Raw genomic sequence first — 19,757 nt, 5'->3', positions numbered from 1 at the left:
TTGGACCGATTATGTGAGAAATGAAGAAGTGTTAATTAGAGTCAGTGAGCAGAGGAATATCCTACATGAAATAAGAAAACGGAAGGCTAATTGGATTGGTCATGTTTTACGCAGAAACTGCCTTCTAAAAGAAGCTATCGAAGGAAAGATAGATGGGCGGATAGAAGTGACAAGAAGACGAGGAAGAAGACGTAAGAAGATGCTGGATGACCTTGGGGACAGAAGAGGATACTGTCATTTGAAGGAGAAAGCTCTAGATCGCATTAAGTGGAGGAACTGTTTTGAAGAGACTGTGGACCTGTCGTCTTGACAGATTACTGATGATGATGATACCCGCTGCTAGGCAATGTGTCAGTAAACACATTCCAGCAACACAAGCGCTCAACAATAGGACATCCACTGCTAGGCAATGGACCAGTAAATAAGCATTCTTGACAACAAAAGGCGTTTTACGTGGCGTCTGTGCAAAGCGGCTATAAGAAGTGTTCGGCAGGACAGGAGTACAGTGTTGAGCCAAACTCCATGTGAAGGCAGGGTCAAATACCTCCACCGTGACCCTCCAAGTCATAGGAGGCGACGAAAAAGGAAGTTCCAAATCTGAGAGAGTAAAATATGCTTGTGAGTCCCAAGGGACTCGGACCCAAGAAAGACTGTGCTGGCAAGTTCCAGCAGCACATACAAAAGGCAGACGCTTCCTCTTGTCAGAGAGGGCACCCCACAGAAACAAGACCGTAACTGCCAAATGGTAATAATTAATATCTGGACACCAAGACTTACTGGCTGACTGACCGTCAATTGCAATGTGACTTTGACTTTGACAGGAGGAGTAGAAACAGAGTAGCAAGGTGTAGAGAACAGTAGTCAGAAGAAAAAACTGGGTCGAATTCTAGAGATGGCAGTCTAAGGTGATTAAGAAGAAATGGCATGAAAGGAATTAGACTCTGCCAAGAAGACTTCATGTGTAAGCTGATGTAACAGTGAGACTGTTATAAATCTGTTGCCGGGATACAACTTACGAAGACTGAGAATCTTAGTGTACGTGGAATGGGGAACTGGAAATTGCGCAGAATAGTGATAGCACTTTATTACCTGTAGTTCTGAACTGTGCAAATGTATAAGGTGCAATAAATCCAAAACCCTGTTAATAGTCACTAATACATGTGACAATATACGAGTACTATATACATATAGACATCAACACGTTACAGAACAACACGGAAGAGTAACACAAGGTATGATATTGATATTTTTACATTTATGCTTTCAAGAAATAATTTTCAAGTCACACACTTACAGCTTGCTTCTTGGACTGTCCATGCGCTTTCATCTCTTTTATTCTTTTCTCCTGCTTTTCATAATCCTTTATCATTTCTTTCTTCTTCTGTACATACATTTTCTTGAACATGCTGTAGTTCCCCTTGTAATAGTGCAATTTCTGCTGATCCACATGAATTATCTCATTGCACACATTATCAAGGAAGCTCTGGTCATGAGATACAATTAGTAATGTCTTTTTCCACCCCTGTAAATAGCTGAAAACCACATAAATTTTTAATATATATTTCATTAAATTTAATACTAAAAAGGAAAATTTAATATCAAAGGTTAACTGAAAAATGATGAGATATGTATTAGCACATCAGTAACCTGGTAACAAAATAAGATGGGGAGTTGGAACTGGATTCATCTGGCTCAGGACTAGCAGACTATTTGCAAGCACAATGAAAGAACTTCAGCACTTTGGCCCATGAGTTCGTAACACACTAACCAGTTTTTCAGATAACAGAAACCTAAGAAACTAAACCCATGGTGCAAGATACTGACAGTGTCTTTAAGTGATTGATTGATCAGTAACTGTCAGATGACAGGTCCACAGTCTCTTCCAAAACAGTTCCTCCACTTAATGTGATCTTCTGTTTTTGGAAAGAGACTGTCCAGGAAAAGTGATAATGTGGTAGTTTTTCCATTTGCTTTCCACATCGCAGTACAACAGCCGTTCAAACCACTCTGGTCACGCCTGTTGCTATACGAACTTGAACCATCTCGAGCATCATTTGTTCTGTGCCTCAAGTCGCTGCTGATGACGCTGCTTCCGGCATCAGTTTTTGGTTTTTGGTGTCTCTCTTCGTCTGATGCCTACCCTTTGACCTGTCCAGCAAGGGAGGCCCTGCCAGTAGCTACGCTACCGCTGGTATAGCTCTCAGGGTCCTTGGCATACTCAAACCCCTCACCACGATAAGGTGGAGACACCAACGAGGGGGGTCTTTAAGTGAACCATACAGAAATACATTAACTGCATCTCTTGATGAAAAGCCAATATTCTGCTTGGCTACTAAGGGAATCCCCTATCATCTTACAGAACCCAAAGATTCATTACTGTGTCCATAAGATTCAACCACACTGGGCCAAATTAGGCATGTCTGCAACCTCCCATTACATTTATTTATGATGAATTTTAACATTATCCTGCCAGGTGGTCTCTTCCTTTCAGGTTCTCTGATCTGTATATCTGTATATATTTTAATAGCGCCCATGTCTGCTATGTACACTACCCATCACATCCTGCCTGATTTGATCAATCTAATAATATTCTGCAAAGAATACAAATTAAGTATCTGTCCTGCTGTTACTTCCTCTCTCTCAGGTGCAGCAAGTTCTTTCCTCTGGCTATACCATCCTGTGGGTCATCCTATTGCCAAGTAACAGCTATGTAAACAGGTGCCAGCCCAACAACCATCGCTAGGGAACAGCTCTGTGGACACGCTTCCCCGGCAATGAAAGAATACACAATAATGGAAGAGATGTTTTCTGTGTGGTCTGTGCCGGGGCTGTATAACGAAGAATTGGAGGTTTGTTGCAGTTGTGAGAAGTGAGAAGCTGGTAGCTGAGGCCGGGGACAATTCAGGAACCCAGAGGAAGGGGTATGTCCACCACTGGAACTTGCTACCAAGCAACGGCTAGTGAAAACTGAGAAGACTTTGTGTTCTGTAGTTACAGTGATCTTTGGAGTGGGTAACTCAGTGAGATCAGGTCAACATGTAGCGGTCACAGAATTTTACTACAAAAACACAATTTTAACTTATGTCTTAATCTTTAGTTTCTAATTTTAATCTTTACATCTTTAATTTTAAATTTTATTATCTAAGGATTTTCAGTTTTAAAATTTTGACCAAGACTTAACATATGAATTTATGCAGTTAGTTAAATAACTTCAAGACACAATAAGAATCCTTATTTGAATAATTAAATGATAATTAGTTGCAATTCATCAGCTCATGCTGGAGCATTGTGTAAGGGTGTAAGGGTTGAAACATGGTGCATCTGTAAAAGCATAATAAAAGCAAATGTTGACACATCAGTGTCTTCTTTGTTTTCAAATGCAGAATATTGTTGTGTAGACTGCTTGCCTTATATACTTTTGTATATCTTATTTATGACACACAAAAGGATGCACACTATTAAGACCAGTGAGACTGTCGTAGCAAAAGTGCCCAATAAATTGATTACCAAGCCAAACCTCATCTCTAGTCACACTCAATCATGTGCCAGTTCTTTCCTCTCTTCTTTATGTCTTCCCATATGCAGCTATACCATCTAGTTCTGGGTCATCCCATAGGTCTCTTCTCTTTAACTTTTATTACTAATGCCTTTTCCAGTATCCTTGTTCTATCCACTCATTTCACTCAGGCAGGCAGACTGCAGCCCATCTATCAGATTATATGGGCACTATACCACTGGAGTCTGTCACAATGGCTTCAGATCATGTGTGTAATTATTAACATTTTCCACAAATTCACCTTTCAGTTCTTAGGATATAATTGGAAGGAAGGAATTATTCCCAGGCAATCAGCCCTGTCAATGTGGTGATAGCATCCACTGAACTCCATACTAACGGTGATTACAAACATCATGCAACAGTGTGAATGACACTTACTTATCTAGCCAGATGACTGCATTAAGATCAAGATGGTTGGTAGGTTCGTCCAGTAGAAGGAGCGTTGGTTCCAGGAACAAAGCTTTAGCAAGAGACACTCTCATTCGCCAGCCACCGGAGAAGTTTTTGGTTGCACGATCCTGCATCTCTCTCGAAAATCCTAAACCAGCCAAGATACGTCGAGCTCGGGGCTCTGCGGAATCTGCGTTGATTGCTTTCAGTTCTTCATAGACCTAGACAGAAATTAATCATAAAGTGGTCTGTGTGACATCAGAACTTTCCTGCCAATCCTCCCTTGACTGTCATGACAGATTATGTGGAAAATCATAACAAATCATGGCAGACAAGAACAAATTTGGATTAAAACAGAATAAAGCCAGAGAGAAGAAGAAAGACACAAGAAGAATCAGCTTCTTCCCATCTCAAAGATAATATTTTGTGCAACTAAAAGAAATAACAAAAAATTTCCGTTCAGAAGACGTGTTACCATTGCCAAACATACTGCCGCACATTGGTACTCATTTATTCAATTTCACTTTTTCAGTCAGATGAAATTTTCAGATATAGAGACATTGACAAAGTGGTACAGAATCATGTACAAGTGACTAGGATTATTTAAAAAAAAAAAAAAAAACATACAGTGAAAGCCATACCTAACGAATTTCAGGGTAAATTGCTTTTCTTACATTAAACTAAGGTTTTCACTAAATGTGGGTTATGTAAAATTATATATATAAAAAATGTTGTCTTCATATAACTGTGTGTAACTGTCATAACACAATTCTTTACATAAGCAGTTAAAGAAACTTTAGGTAAATAAATGCAATCAAGTATTCAACATTATTAAACTGATTTCTAAAATAATTAATAACATATGAAATAAGCATGGAATGAAGCTAGGCTGAGAACCAACACGACTATGATCCCTCAAGCAGCACAGTAGCAGCATGTGTAAACTGTGAGACCATAGGACATGAATCAGTGAAATGTGCTTATAATTTTGTCTGTGATTAAAGTGAGGAAGTTGCTCTTTCAAATAATGTGGCTATGACAAGAGAGTGTGTAATGAAAGGGATGGCTTGAGCTGATGTTCTCAGAGCTCTGCTTGTCGGTTGCATACTTGGCTTGGTGGCAACAGGTTCCTCTGAAACAGTGGGTATCTTCTGAACTACAAGGTGCTAGAAACAAGAGGATCATACTCTTCAAGCAACGGTTCACTTAACAGGTTTAAGATCTATGCAAACTTTTACAATATTGTGGTGTGTAGTGCTGTTGTTACGTAATGACCACAAGATGGGCAGATATACCAGGCCAGTTTCTGGGCAACGGCTCAGTGAACACATTCCCAGGGACACAAATGACGTGCAACAATGGAGATGGGGTTTCTTACTTGGTGTGTGCTGAGATGTTATAAGCAAGGACAAGGTTAGAGCTTAGTCAGAGAGTCAGTTAAGTTGTGGGATATTCATCCAACAGCATCGACATGAGCACAGAAGCTGAAGAATCTCCATTGTTAAGATCCATTACAAGGAAATGACTAGTAAAAAGCAGACTGAGAATACTTAGCATGTGTTCTAGCAATCTGTAAAATGTGGGGAACAGCGATGGTGTTATACTTTACTTGTAGTTAAAGAGTTGTGTGTATAAGTTGGCAATAAATCTATTCACCAATCAAAACCTTGTCTATAATCACATACTCTAATACATGACAATATCTTTTAACCAGAGAAGCAGCCAGTGAAAACAGTATTGTAATATTGTGTTTTCCAACTTAACTCAATACAACCAACGAAAACTACGGATATTTAACATTGCCAAGATGGGCTATAATGGATGAAGATACTACCCTCTGGGTTTAAGTTGCCACAGATCAACTCCTTCTCTTTGATGGTATGCAGACAAAGATGTCAGGGTGAAATTCAATTTCATGTTTCATTCAGAGATTACAATACACCTAAGCCCCATCTCTCTAACAAGGAAGCCTCAATAACAACATTCCTGTTCCAGGACTGAGTTCTGTCCTTCTGTTGCTGCTTCAAGGCCTAGCACATCAGCATCTCTCTGAGACAGATGGAAAGGGCAAGGCCTACAAGTTCTGGAAGCGATGGGGGGGTTACGATATCAAGACGGCAACAGGCAGAACGTGGGCACCACGGGAGGTCCTCAACAGGGCTACAATGAGCAGTGCGTGGGAGGAAGTGTGCAGGAACTTGGAGATGCTCCATAAATTCAGCCATGGACCAAGGAGACTTGCTTCAGTGAAGTGTACCAAAGCAACACGAGGATGGGAAGGAAAGCAGCCAATACCACATGGCAGACAGTTGACAACGTTGTATTTCAATAGTAAATTAGGTCAACTGAAAAAAATCCAATGACCTCACTGGGACTTGAACCCACGACGCTAACTCCTCCCTTCTTGTGACTGGCCAACCAAAATGACTTCACAACATACATTAAATCTGAAAGCATCAATCACTGACAGTCCATTTGTCTGAAACATAGAGGAGCCAAACTTCTTTTATTATACATAAATTCAGCCACATAAATTTAATTTAGGTAAAGGGCACTGATCGGAAAGCTAAGGTTGGGAAGAAAGAAGAAAGTGGATATTTTGCTTGAATGATCCGCGTGGGTAGGGGCGAGGAAGGGGGAGTACAGGAGCAAAATAAAGGGCATGGAAATTAACCAAAAGAAAGCTATCATTCTAGGAACACTACATATGAACTCCAGATAATACATTTACAAACTGAAGCTGAAGTAATTAAAACTGATGCCAAAGCACCTCTTTCAAGCGAGCTTGAACTTCCATGTTCCCTTTCTCCTGCTCGGCTTCAAGGTTCTTGCATTCCTGCAGGAGAGATGTTCGCTTCACATCAGCCTTCAGAACTTCCTCTACAGCAGGAGTGTCATCTGCAACCACCTCCTGCTCACAGTAGAGGATGTCAATATTTGGAGGGATTGCAAATGCCCGTGATGCGATGTGACGGAGAAGGGTTGTTTTGCCATGACTGGAATGAAACAATACAATGATATATACTTGTCAGACGGCACCCTTAAAATGTCCTGTTATTGTTTATGAAGTTGACTAAAGATATATGTATGATGTGATTGTTTATGAGAGCCACCTGAAGATTGTCCAACATTTCAGGTCAGTGGGACAAACGATCCTAGCGTCATATGAATTAAGACTGCCAAAAGACTTTATAAACTAAGCAAGTAATTGTTTGTCTTGTAAATAGCCCTAGTAAATCTTTGAACTGATACCATAAAGTAAGTTCATGCACTATGTACTTGGCCGACCATTGTTGTCATACATAATACTTCATTTTCACAAGGTCTGCAGCAGCCTTCCTCGATTTCTTGGAGCTCCCAGTCTCTGGTGCAAGACACCTGAGATATTTGAGTAAGAATATTCATGGCCAGTTCCAGTGTCAACCAAATTCGTTTCAATGAGCAGCAGATATATTAATTTGGTCCATTTTTTTTCATTCAATTCAAACTGTTGCAAAGAGCATCTGTCTCTCATACCCAAAGTGACCAAACAATTTTAGAGTATGTCTCAGACAACTGGATTGGTAGTTATGAGCATCAAGTCAGACATTATTAAACTTCTGTGGCAACTTACCCATTTGGTCCCACAAGGCCATATCTACGTCCATTAGCAATAAGTAGACTTGCATTGACAAACAGTTCATTGCCCTTTGCCGATATACTGAAGTTCTCCACTTTGATATCTACAGCATTTTCAAGGGCTTGCAGCTGGCCTGCCGACTTCTGCATTTGTGATACCGTGAAGTTTTCCCCAAGCTCACTGTGACCCTGACCGCCTTTCTTCGTCATTGTCTCAACCTGTTTTTCATATTCCATCTGGAATTGCAATAAAATTGAAGGCTTTTGTTTTGGAAAGAAATCAATTTTATACAGCAACGAATTATTTAACTTATTTAATAAGGTTTCACACATATTACTCTCCTAAAAGTAATTTTATGTCTCATATATTTCTTATCTTACTGTGACAGAACAACCACAATCCCCACAAATGGACCATCACAGCAATGCAACCTTACCCAGCAGGGAGTTGTGTCTAAACAAGGCAGCACAACCCACATAAGCATAGCTACATAACACACATAACATCAATGCAGTGACACTGAATGCAGTGCAAGAGAATTTTAAAGGATATATTTTCATGAAATTTTGTAAAAAAATAATTTCAAAAATTAATGTCAAGGATGGACATGTGACACAAAACAGAGCACATAATGAAACAAATTCGGCAGGAATCACACGTACCTGATGATGGCTGTATATGGCCAAAACATGCAGTACAATAAGATAAAATAAACGTTGCATTTAACAACAGGATTATTCAATCCAGGGCAGAAATGTCTGGTTGGATTCAGACAAACAGTGTTGGTCCATACTTGTCAATAACATGTCCTGCCAATAACAATTTTCAGTTATCCTTTGCATCCTATTTTCACTTCATTCACAGATGACAAGAAAGTAACATTTCTGTATCATTTAGCTAGCTTTATGATGCTGTCAGCCACTAGACTACACAGCACTGAAAGAACTGTACAGGATATGGAAGGAAGCAATCATGCTCAATCATGGTGTTATCCTGGAATTTGTCTGGAGGAACGGAGGGAATGTCCTGGTCCTGGCCAAGATCTGAACCAAGCACATCCTGAATATGAATCTAGACTAGACCCTTACCAGTGTGCCAATCTGCCGGGCAGCTAGCCTGTGTGACATTTGTTCTTTATAGAGGCAGAGTTCCTTTGTTTCCATTCTTTTCTAATTAACAAAATGGCAGATGACAGAGCCATGATGAAGACTGAAAATGTGACTCACACACTGCAGAAGATCACTGCAATACCCATATGTAAAAAGGTAAAGGTAAACTTGTCTTTTTGCTTAACTAATCTTGGCACTAGTTAGAGGTGAGTAGTCAGCTTCATGCCCGCCCCCCCACTTTATCCCTAGGGGAAGAGTCCCTGGTACCCACTGGATAGGAGGCTTAGTGGGCCCCAGAGCTGGTTTCGATGATGTGGAGAAAACAAAATTCCTGACCCTACCAGGACTCAAACTCTGACCCCTCAGGTGTCCAGCTTGTAGCCAGTCACAATGCCAACTGAGCTATTTCAGTGCCCACAAAAGGGATTAAAATAATTAAACATATGCCAAATAACCTGTGGGGAACACGCAAGAAACAACAGATGAGTTCCATCTTTCAGGATGTAATGCAGTACAGACCAGCAACTCATCAACACACATTTTGGAGGAACAAACAGCCTCCACCTTCAGTGCCAAAGAATAAGCCAAACAAGAGACTATCAAGAAGCAGGCAACAAGGACAGAGCTCTGGATGGCTTCCCCTTCAGCCCTGAAGACAGATGCAGTTATGTTTCTCTGAAATGTCGGTCGATTTTTGTCAGAATATTTAATGTTACACTGGAGCCAGAATAGCATAGTCAGTGTAGTGACTGGCTACAGGCAGGATGACTGAGGGGACAGAGTTCGAGTCCCAGTAGGGTAAAGAATTTTCTCTTCTCCAAGTTGTCCAGAGTGACTCTGGGGTCCAACCAACATCCTATCCAATGGAGACTGGGGACTCTTTCCATGGGGGTAAAGTGGCCGTGGCGTGAAGCTGACCACTCAGCTACAGCTGGGGCCAAGGTCAAGAAAACGTGGTTCTATACATCCACTCCCCAATAGGCCTTCATGGGGTAGTGCTTAATTTGTTATGCACAGGGACAATTTCTTTACCTTTACATAATGTTACACCCCAGAAGATATGTAATTCTTCATGGTCACTGTTGAGAGAACCTCAAATCCAATACAGAAAGGATTTTTGTTGTTTTACAGCTTTCACAGATTGGGTCTCTGGCCCGTTCCAGCCGACAGTTAACAATGGAGAATATGAATCCTTGCATTGGGGCAAGGCTTATCTTCTTTAATAAGCGTACTATAGTGAACCTTATATTTAAATTTTTTTCTATACCGAACGTTTTCTTCCTTTTTTTACTTACTCTTAAGCCACGCTTAGCTCCTAGGCCATTTTCTGCCATATTGTGAGCTATTAGTATCTGATCTTCCGCTCAACGCTTCTAAACTGCATTTTCTTAACTTAACTTTCTGTTAATATAGATTAGTAGTAGAATTAGTAAACATACTTGTTATTTTATATCTTAAATACGGTGATTTGTATTTTCATAAGTGTACTGGTAGGCCTAACCTACAACTAGTGTGTTACTTTGTCTTAAGGAAACTGATTTGTATTTTCGTAAGTATACAGTAGGCCTAACCTATAGGGAGTGTGTTATTTTATATCTTAAGGAAGTCGATTTGTATTTTCACAAGTGTTATTTATATCTTACATAAGTTGTTTGTATTTTCGTAAGTGTACAGTAGTCCTAACCTACAAGAACTGTGTTATTTTATATCTTTAGTAAGTTGATTTGTACTATTGCAAGTGTACCAGTGGGCCTAACCTAAAATAAGTGTATCATTGTATATAGTGGGCCTTAAAAGATTTGTGCCAGCATATACTCTTGTAAGTTCTAATCACAAATTAGACTCTTTAAATATATCTGTTAGTTAGTACTGAATTATAAGTTAACATAAGTGGTAATAATGACCACAAGGGGTAACGACTTATCAGGTAAATGTGGGGCCTGCAGAAGGAAGGTTAGCCAGGGGACAGGATGTGAGGACTGTGGCCTGTGGTTTCATTGGGAGTGCTCTGGCACCAATAGTGATTTGGCCATATTACCTTGGTACTGCAACTCCTGTGTGCAAGCCAAGGTAATAAAGAAACAAGAGGAGACTATCTTGAGTTTGAAAAGGGAGCTGGAACTTGCAAGAACTGAGATTGACCTCTTAAAAGGGGAATTAAATTTAGTAGATAATTGTCCTGAAGAATTTAGGACTGTGTCCAACTCCCGAAGAAAACTTAAAAAAGTTCCTTCTTCACTAGATGTTAAGTTAGCTTTAACCAATCGATTTGAACCTCTAGCTATGCTAGGGCCTCAGACTGATGGTGACGCTATAGATCAGCCTGTGTTAGAGGCTAAGCCTAAGCGTAAGATTCTAGTGCTGGGTAGCAGTCATGGTAGGGGTATCGGGCAGAGGCTACAGAAAGCAATGGGAGATGCATATGCTGTGACCAGCATATTCAAGCCCAATGCTGATCTGAGCAATGTCACTGGGGACATTGGAAAATTGTGCAAAGGTTTTAGTAAGGAAGATCAGGTAGTTATAGTTGGGGGGCCAGGTAACAGTTTGGAGAGAAACCTCAATTATCAAATTGAGAAAGATTTAAGTGACATTGCCCAGAAAACTAGTCACACCAATGTGAGGTTTGTTGGTCTTTTCTGGCGACATGACAAGCCATGGATTAACAGGTGTGTAAGGGAGATTAATCTTCGGCTTGAGCGTTCGCTTGTGGAGGTCGGCGCGGCCCACATTGATGCGATTGATGTCTCTTCAATATTGAGGAGCGAACATACTGTCCATGGTTTGCATCTTAATCCTCGAGGCAAGGACAAGCTGACGCGACTCATTGCAGAGAGCATTAAGGGCAGACACATTCCAGTTGTCATGGGTGTTCAGAATCATTTTTTAGGATAAAGAGTGCAAGTAAAGTTTATCAAGTAAAAGAAATTGCAAAAGAAACTAATCTTTCAGACAATAATGTTAGTGAACCAATAGAAATCGGAAAAGGTAATTGCAGTCTACTAAATTCAGTGAATAATAAAGTACTAAGAATATTCCATCAGAATATAAGAGGATTGAGAAACAAAACAAATGAACTAATAAGCTCCATGAATTCAAATCTTCCACACATACTGTGCCTTACTGAACATCACATGAAACAGCTGGAATTAGAACATCTTCACTTAGAAAATTATAATTTAGGTGCTAGATACTGTAGGAAAACACTGGAGAAAGGAGGAGTGAGTATTTTTGTACACGAAAACCTAAAATTTACTAAAATAAATTTAGAAGATTATTGCAAAGACCAGGATCTGGAAGCATGTGCTCTAAAGTTAGACTCTCCTTTTTCAAATATTTGTATACTGACTTTATATAGAGCCCCATCTGGAAACTTCAATCACTTTTTAAATAGATTAGAAACCATCCTAAATGTACTGCATAGTTCAAAAGTTGAATTTATAATTTGTGGTGATATAAATATAAACTATCTCATCGACAGTAATAGGAAACTAAATTTAGACTCTTTGTTATCATCTTACAATCTCTCCAGTACTGTTAACTTTCCCACAAGAGTTCAAAATAATTCTAGTTCAGCGATAGATAATATATTCATTGATAACTCAAAATTAAGAGACTATACTGTAGGACCCTTTATAAATGGCTTATCCGATCATGATGCTCAACTCATAGAAATAAATAATATTGACTTTCAGCCCAGTAATCAACAATATAAAACAGTAAGGAAAATCAACAAGCATACGATGGCAGATTTTGTCACAAAATTAAGTAATGAATCGTGGGACAATGTATTTGACAGCAATAATATTGATTCTAAATTTAATTGCTTTCTGAACACATACTTGAGGATCTTTTATTCAAGCTTTCCCTTAAAAATAGTCAAAAATGAAAATAAAAACAAATCCACCTGGATAACAATTGGAATAAAAACTTCATGTAAACACAAAAGACAACTATATTTGGCCAGTAGGGACAGTAATGATCCAAGACTAAAAAGTCACTACAAAATGTACTGTAAAATTTTGTCAAAAGTCATTAAAGAAGCCAAACAGAATAACTATAACAGCCAAATTCTAAAATCAAACAATAAAATTAAAACCACCTGGGATATTGTGAAAGTTGAATCAGGAAAGAAATCTGTTAATGAAGACGTACAAAGTTTGAATATTGAAGGGAAGTCCACTAACAATCCACAAGCTATCGCAAGTGCATTTAATGAATATTTCCTTTCATTAGCTGAGAAAACATATTCCAATAATAATAATAATAATAATAATAATAATAATAATAATAATAATAATAATCCAATATACTATCTGTCTCGTGCCTTTAACAATTCATTTCCAAATATCAATCTCAAATTCTCAACAAGGAAGGAAATTGAAAACATTATTAAATCCCTTAAGCCCAAAAATTCACATGGATATGATGAAATCTCTACCAAATTACTTAAAGCAAGCTCTGTTTACATCAGTTCACCCTTGAATCATCTATGTAATAAATCTTTATCATCAGGTACTTTTCCTCAACGCTTAAAATACGCTGTAATGAAACCACTTTTTAAAAAAGGAGAGAGAAAATGCATCTCTAATTACAGACCAATATCCATATTGACTTCATTCTCAAAAGTCTTTGAAAAAGTTATGTATAATAGACTACTTGAACACTTAAATTCTAACAACATATTAGTCAAAGAGCAATTTGGATTTAGGAAAGACCTAACAACAGAAAAAGCAACCTATGAACTAACTAACGATATTTTAAGTGCTCTCAATGACAGATTAATTGTGGGAGGGATTTTCTGTGATCTAGCAAAAGCTTTCGATTGTGTTAATCATGATATCTTACTATCGAAATTAAATTTCTATGGAATAACTGGCAAAGCTAATGAATGGATCAAATCATACCTCAAAAACAGGTATCAAAGAGTTGAAATAAATAATAAAAACTCCAGTCATAATGCATTTTCAAACTGGGGAATTATAAAGCACGGTGTTCCACAAGGATCAATTTTAGGTCCCTTACTTTTTCTTCTCTACATAAATGATCTATCTAAAACCATCAACAATAAATCTAAACCAATTCTATATGCAGATGACACTAGTATAATATTTAAGAACTCTAAATTTGAAAACTTTAAAAATGACATAAATATTGTATTTGAAGCCTTAAACAGATGGTTCGAAGCCAATTTACTCTCATTAAATTTTGATAAAACCCATTACATATCATTCACAACTAAAAACAACCACCAAATTGATCTGGACATCAGTTATGCCAACAAATTAATCTGTAAAGTACTTGATACAAAATTCCTTGGAATACATGTAGACAGTACACTGTCTTGGAAAATACATATTGAACAAATTATACCTAAATTAAATGCAGCTTGCTATGCGATGAGATCAATTAAGCCTTTTATGTCACAGGAAACATTGAAGATGGTTTACCATGCCTACTTTCATTCTATTATGAACTATGGATTAATATTTTGGGGGAACTCTTCACATAGTGTAATAATTTTTAAAATACAAAAGAATATAATTAGAATCATTACAGGATGTAGAAGTAGAGATTCATGTAGAGAATTATTTAAGAAATTAAAAATTCTACCTCTTCAATCGCAATACATATTATCGCTTCTCTTATTTGTTGTTTACAACAAAGATAAATTCAAATTAAATTCTGATGTCTATAACATGAATACTAGACAAAAAGATAACTTCCACCTACCCTCATCAACTTTATCAGTATATCAAAAAGGAGTCTACTTTACTGGCATAATGTTCAACAATCTGCCACAAAGTATTAAAAACTTGGGCAATGATACTAAAAAGTTTAAATCAGAGTTAAAGAATTATCTACATGCTCACTCCTTCTACTCTTTAGATGAATATTTCAATGTAAATAGGGAATGATGTAAAATTAAGTTATATTAATTTTTAAGCTAAAATTGCCTGTACTTATGTATGTAACCTTTTGACTTGTTCTGTATCCAAAGGTACTAACCTGCTTAGGATTTATAGAATGTAAATAAATTCAATTCAATTCAATTCAAAAAGGTCTCTCATATGCACAGGATGACACAAACACAGAAATAAGAGTTCTGGGAAGAACTAATCGCCTACTTTACTTTGATACAACATGGACCTCATAGAAAAAGAGGACATCAAAAAATTCTTCTACTGTTGTGTGTCCATTCACTGCTACGGAAACATGTATATTGAGCCAATGGCAAGCAAATGATATGGGGGATACATACACAGACACAGGGAAAGTAGGCTGACAACAGAGGAACTATTTTCTCCATAGTCCAACCCAGAGTTATGTAAAGAGGACTACACGCTGTTCAGGACCCTGGTTGGCAGTCAGTCACAGAATGCAGAAACCCAAAAGTCAGAAGACTTGATTATCAAGCCACTGACTAGCAATGGCTGCCTCTATGGTGCTTCTCTCACTGCATTATTCTGCCTAACAGACATCATGTCACATTTATGTTTACATGGTACTGTAACAGTTGTTTCTTCTGGTTCCACTATTTCAGTCTTCAGTAATTAGTGGGCATACACTGACAGTAAGGTCTGGCTATCAGACATCATGTCCCATCACATGTGTGTGATGGGACATGATGTCTGGTTCCACTATTCCAGTCATCAGGAATTAGGGAGCATACAATGACAGCAAAGTGATCTCGTAAGCCTCCTATCATTTTTTGAAAATAAGGAAAGAAGCTAACATGGATGTATAGCCATGCACTATGTGGGATGCAAATCCACAATTTCAAAGCACCAAATGCATTAGCACAGTGGTTAACATTCCTGATTCTTATATGGGAACTGCTGTTTGAAACTCAGCTGGGACATCAGCTATCCTAACTGAAGGGTTTTGTGGTTTCACTCAGACACTCTGGCCAGATCCTGGGATAGTACTTGTACCCTGATTAGACCATGTCTGCTTCTTTCTAAATCCTTTCCAATTGATCTATCATCGTACCATTTGATGCTATACAGCAGAGGTGGCCAAACGTACTGAGGAACCACATGTGCAGATTCCAGCCACAAAAGGATTAGCTGGCGTAAGTGTTTAGGTACATGCTACCCATGGAGCAGACGTTCTATATTTGATCCNAAAAAAAAAAAAAAGTGCCACAGTCTGTCCACCCCCCCCCTGACATTATCATAAAATAGCCTACGAAAAGTCCCAGGGTTCCAGCAGCCAAAGTCAGTATGTGCCCTAGGCTGCATGACCAAAGGGATTGGCATGCAAAGCAGACACATACTCATAAGTAAATCACATACTTACTTGTTTCTTTAATTTTTTCTTCTCTTTATGTGTAAGTTTCTTCTGGATACTACCTGTAACAATAACACCATCATTGCATTATGACTCATACAGTCTATATTACTGTAGCTTTGCTCAGATGGTCTTCAAGACAACATTACAAAAACCTTACACAACTAAACCAATTCACAATGAAGACAGAGAAACTGATAGCATCTAAATAAATAAACAAACATATTAAGTTCACAGAATATGAATTTCTATTACATTTCTGAGAAGCAAATCTTAAATTCCCCATTCAACGCAATGTTCCACTTATACAAATTGCATCAACTTTATACAGTAAGCAAGCAGACACAGACACACACACACACACACAAAGTTATATGGGTGAAGTTCTGTGTGTGCTTAATTAAGCACCACACCATGAGAGATGGGGAAATGAACATATGCCTTCACACATTCCGAAATGTCAGCAATAGCAGGAGGGGAAAAGTGACCGAATTTGGGCACTGACTTCTACCCAGGGGCACAGACCCTGGAACCCACTGAGGACAAGTGGAGTCTAGAGCCAGTCTGCATGCTGTGGAGAGAGAGACAGATCTTAAGCTCCTGCCAGGAATAAAACAATGATTCCTTGGTCACATAACCCATAAGTTAGTCACTGTACTGACTGAGCTACCCAAGCTCCTCTCTCTATATAGGATGAGTCTCAATTACATAATTTAGGGCTTGATTATGCCTCAACTGTATTATTGGAACATTTCAACATCTTTTTGTCAAACCATTAGTAACTGGTCCAGTGCCATTCCATTCACAGTTGATAAAGTCTTTATGAGAAAGTACGCTGTCTATGTTTCTTTTCTCGTGCTTCCTGCTGCTATATCTCAGTAAGAAAGAGGTTGTGATCATATATTTATATGACTCTTTTTTCTGCTTGTATATAAGTGTAGAACATGATGCTTATATTTAATGTATGTAACTATGACTCACCAAGGAGATGGGATAGTGCAATTGGTAGAGCGACTCCTATGGGCCTGATGACCAAGGGGTCAGAGTTCAAGTCCCAGGGGGATCAAGAATTTTCTCTTCTCCATGTCATACAGACGAGCTCTGGAGTCCACCCAACCTCATATCCAATGGGTACCAGGGGCTCTTTCCCCTGGAGTAAAGTGGCCAGGGCGTGAAGCTGACTGCTCACCTTCAACAAGTGCCGATGTCAAGAAAATGTGCAGCTATACAATACACCCCCCCATACGCCTTCATGGCGTAGTGCTTAATTAGTTAAGCACAGGGACAACTTTACCTTTTTTAACTATTACTCGCCATGTATACAGGCTGTACCTGAAGGAAAGGTCAATATTCTGTGATGTCATAGTATCTAAGCAAAAGTGTATATGTGTTCTAGTCTGAATGGTTTCTAAGATAAAGTTATTTCTCTGTACAGTACACTGTATACCGTACAGACGAGCAACAAACCATGTCCTCAAATGAGCTGCTAAGCGCACTGATGTTGACAGTGGAATTTTTTAAATGTATGACACTACACCTTGCTAACAGTATGAATCTAAATTACTGTTGGTATCAATTCTCGTGTTTCAAATGACCTGCAGAATATACTCCCAAACTTTGGCCACTATGACATGGGGACTAACAGGTGAAAACTGAAATGTTTGGAAGAACTTTTGGAATGACCGACTACCAAAACCACACACACATGCACACACAAAATATCTTTCATTGGTTTACAAAGTTTGTCCGCAGTTCCTTCAGATATACAATTGGAGAGCATGAATAAAAATTTATTCTACAAACCACTGCCATGTGCTAACCTTCAGAATATGGGGACAAGTGCACTTCTGATGGATGGTTTTGCTCTGAAAGATGGAAACAGCTACCATTAAGTTCCCACTACATTATGCTGGTCTTCAAATATGGTAAAACAAAATTAATCAAATTAATTCTGTAACTGTTCCTACACTGATGAGCTGGGATAGCCTATTCAGTAGTGACTAAGTCACTGAGAAATGAGGGTTGATTTCACACAGTGGCCAAACTTTTCTCTTCCTCACAGCATACAAATGGGTTCTAGAGGTAAACCAACCTATATAATAAGCACTGAGGCTGTTTTCTAGGGACAAACCTATCTTTTGCAAATCTTTATGACAATGAGTTTACTTAAGCACAGTGGCTTCATTGCTGCTACATTTCAAAGCAAGGAAGTCATGAAGTTCACATGTCGACATGTTCTGAAAGTGTACAAGTCATGCACTTATTATATGTCCAATTGCATTAACATACCTGTTGAGTCATCTGCAACAGCAGTAGCTTCATCTTCCTCTTTGTCAGAATCCTCACCAACTTCATTATTTTCAGCAGGCTGATTTTTCTTGACTTTTGATTTATTATTCCTGTACTTTTCACTTACTTCAATGACTGTGTCTTTCTTTATTTCCTTCTCACCAAGGTCTACTTTAGATATTCTGTTAACAAGATCACTTTCATTCTCATCTGGTACTTTATGATCTGGTTCATTCGCATTTTCATCCCTCCTTTTATCTTTTGATTTCGTCTTCTCCTTCTCTATTTGTTTACCATCAGGAGTGTCTTCCTCTTCCTCACCATCTGTTACATCAGATTCTTCTTCACTCTGAACTTTCATCCTGCCCTTTGTTTTCTTCTTATCCTTCTTTGACTGCCTGACGACTGGAATATCATCCTCTGACCTTTCACTGTGTTCTTTCAATTTCAGATCTTCTCTGTCTTCATCATCACTCCAGTCATCATCCTTTTTCCCCTTGCCTTTAGGCTTCTTTTTTGTAGTTGATTTCGAAGATCTGGAAGTTTTATCGGCAACAATGATCTTCTCTGCCGATTCCATCTGAGTAGCTTCATCATCAGAATCATCGTTAACTTTCTTTTTGGTTTTCGGTTTCTTCTTCTCTTTCTTGACTGGTTTCGCAACAGAAATTTCATCATCTGATTCTTTTGACGTAAACTTCGGCTTGCCTTCGAAGTTATCATCTTCATCGCTCCAATCATCTTTTTTGCCTTTCCCTTTCTGTTTCTTCTTGGGTACTGCCTTGGATTGTTTTGAGGTTATAACTTCAACGTCATTCCCACCATCCTTGTCTTCAAAATCGTCCGCAATTTTTTTGCTCTTTCCCTTCTTTGGAGGCATTGTTCTACAGCACACTGCAATATTTAATCTATATATTATGTTGTCCAACTCTGTATTCTAGCAACTCAAACCGTCACAAAACAACAAAATTCACACTCAGCGCTGCCCGTTCTGACTGCTATGGACGACTACGTTCGTCTTGGTTCGTCTTCGGGTAGTTAATTTTCTTGCGATACGATATGCAATGCTGCCAACGTGAAATTATTAAATAGAACTGTGGGAACTGCCAACATTAAAGCAAACGTTACAGTGACAACACACGTATCATTGCTTAGCAAAGGAGAGTAAACAGCCATTGATAGGCAAAGTGAGTAAACAGCTGCTGCTAGGCAAAGCCTACAACAATACGGCAGTGTCGTGTTCTCTATGGGATCCGACGCAATGTTCTATAGGAGGAAGTGTGTTGTCTTTTCTTTTTTTTTTTCTTGAATGAAAGTTACTGTCCTGTTCATAGGACAGTAACTTTCATATAAGAAAAAAAAAAGAAAAAAAAAAATCCGATCATGAGCCCCAGTCGGGGCTCGACACCAAGACAGACAGACTGACGGATCGTCAGTAGCAATGTGACTTGGACTTTGACCCGTGTGGAGGCGTGGTCAAATACCTCCACCGTGACCCTGC

The 19,757-nt window shown here is 38.7% G+C and overlaps 1 protein-coding gene across 1 annotated transcript in view; it reads right to left on the bottom strand.

Annotated features, from left to right (window-relative positions):
• Positions 1-19,273, bottom strand: part of LOC111867882 (ATP-binding cassette sub-family F member 1) — a 44,031-nt gene extending 24,758 nt beyond the window's left edge. The window contains exons 1-6 of the mRNA XM_023858084.2: positions 18,257-19,273; positions 15,977-16,029; positions 7,560-7,801; positions 6,717-6,942; positions 3,935-4,167; positions 1,295-1,532 (exon numbers count right to left, since the gene is read on the bottom strand). Of these exons, the coding sequence (XP_023713852.1) occupies positions 1,295-1,532; positions 3,935-4,167; positions 6,717-6,942; positions 7,560-7,801; positions 15,977-16,029; positions 18,257-19,136 (1,872 nt within the window). The 5' untranslated portion in view covers positions 19,137-19,273. The remainder of the gene's footprint in view (positions 1-1,294; positions 1,533-3,934; positions 4,168-6,716; positions 6,943-7,559; positions 7,802-15,976; positions 16,030-18,256) is intronic.
• Between the last annotated feature and the right edge of the window lie 484 nt (positions 19,274-19,757).

The sequence above is a fragment of the Cryptotermes secundus genome, unplaced genomic scaffold, assembly GCF_002891405.2.
Source record: "Cryptotermes secundus unplaced genomic scaffold, Csec_1.0 scaffold91, whole genome shotgun sequence".
NCBI lineage: Eukaryota > Metazoa > Arthropoda > Insecta > Blattodea > Kalotermitidae > Cryptotermes > Cryptotermes secundus.
This window is presented reverse-complemented; position numbering and strand designations above follow the sequence as displayed.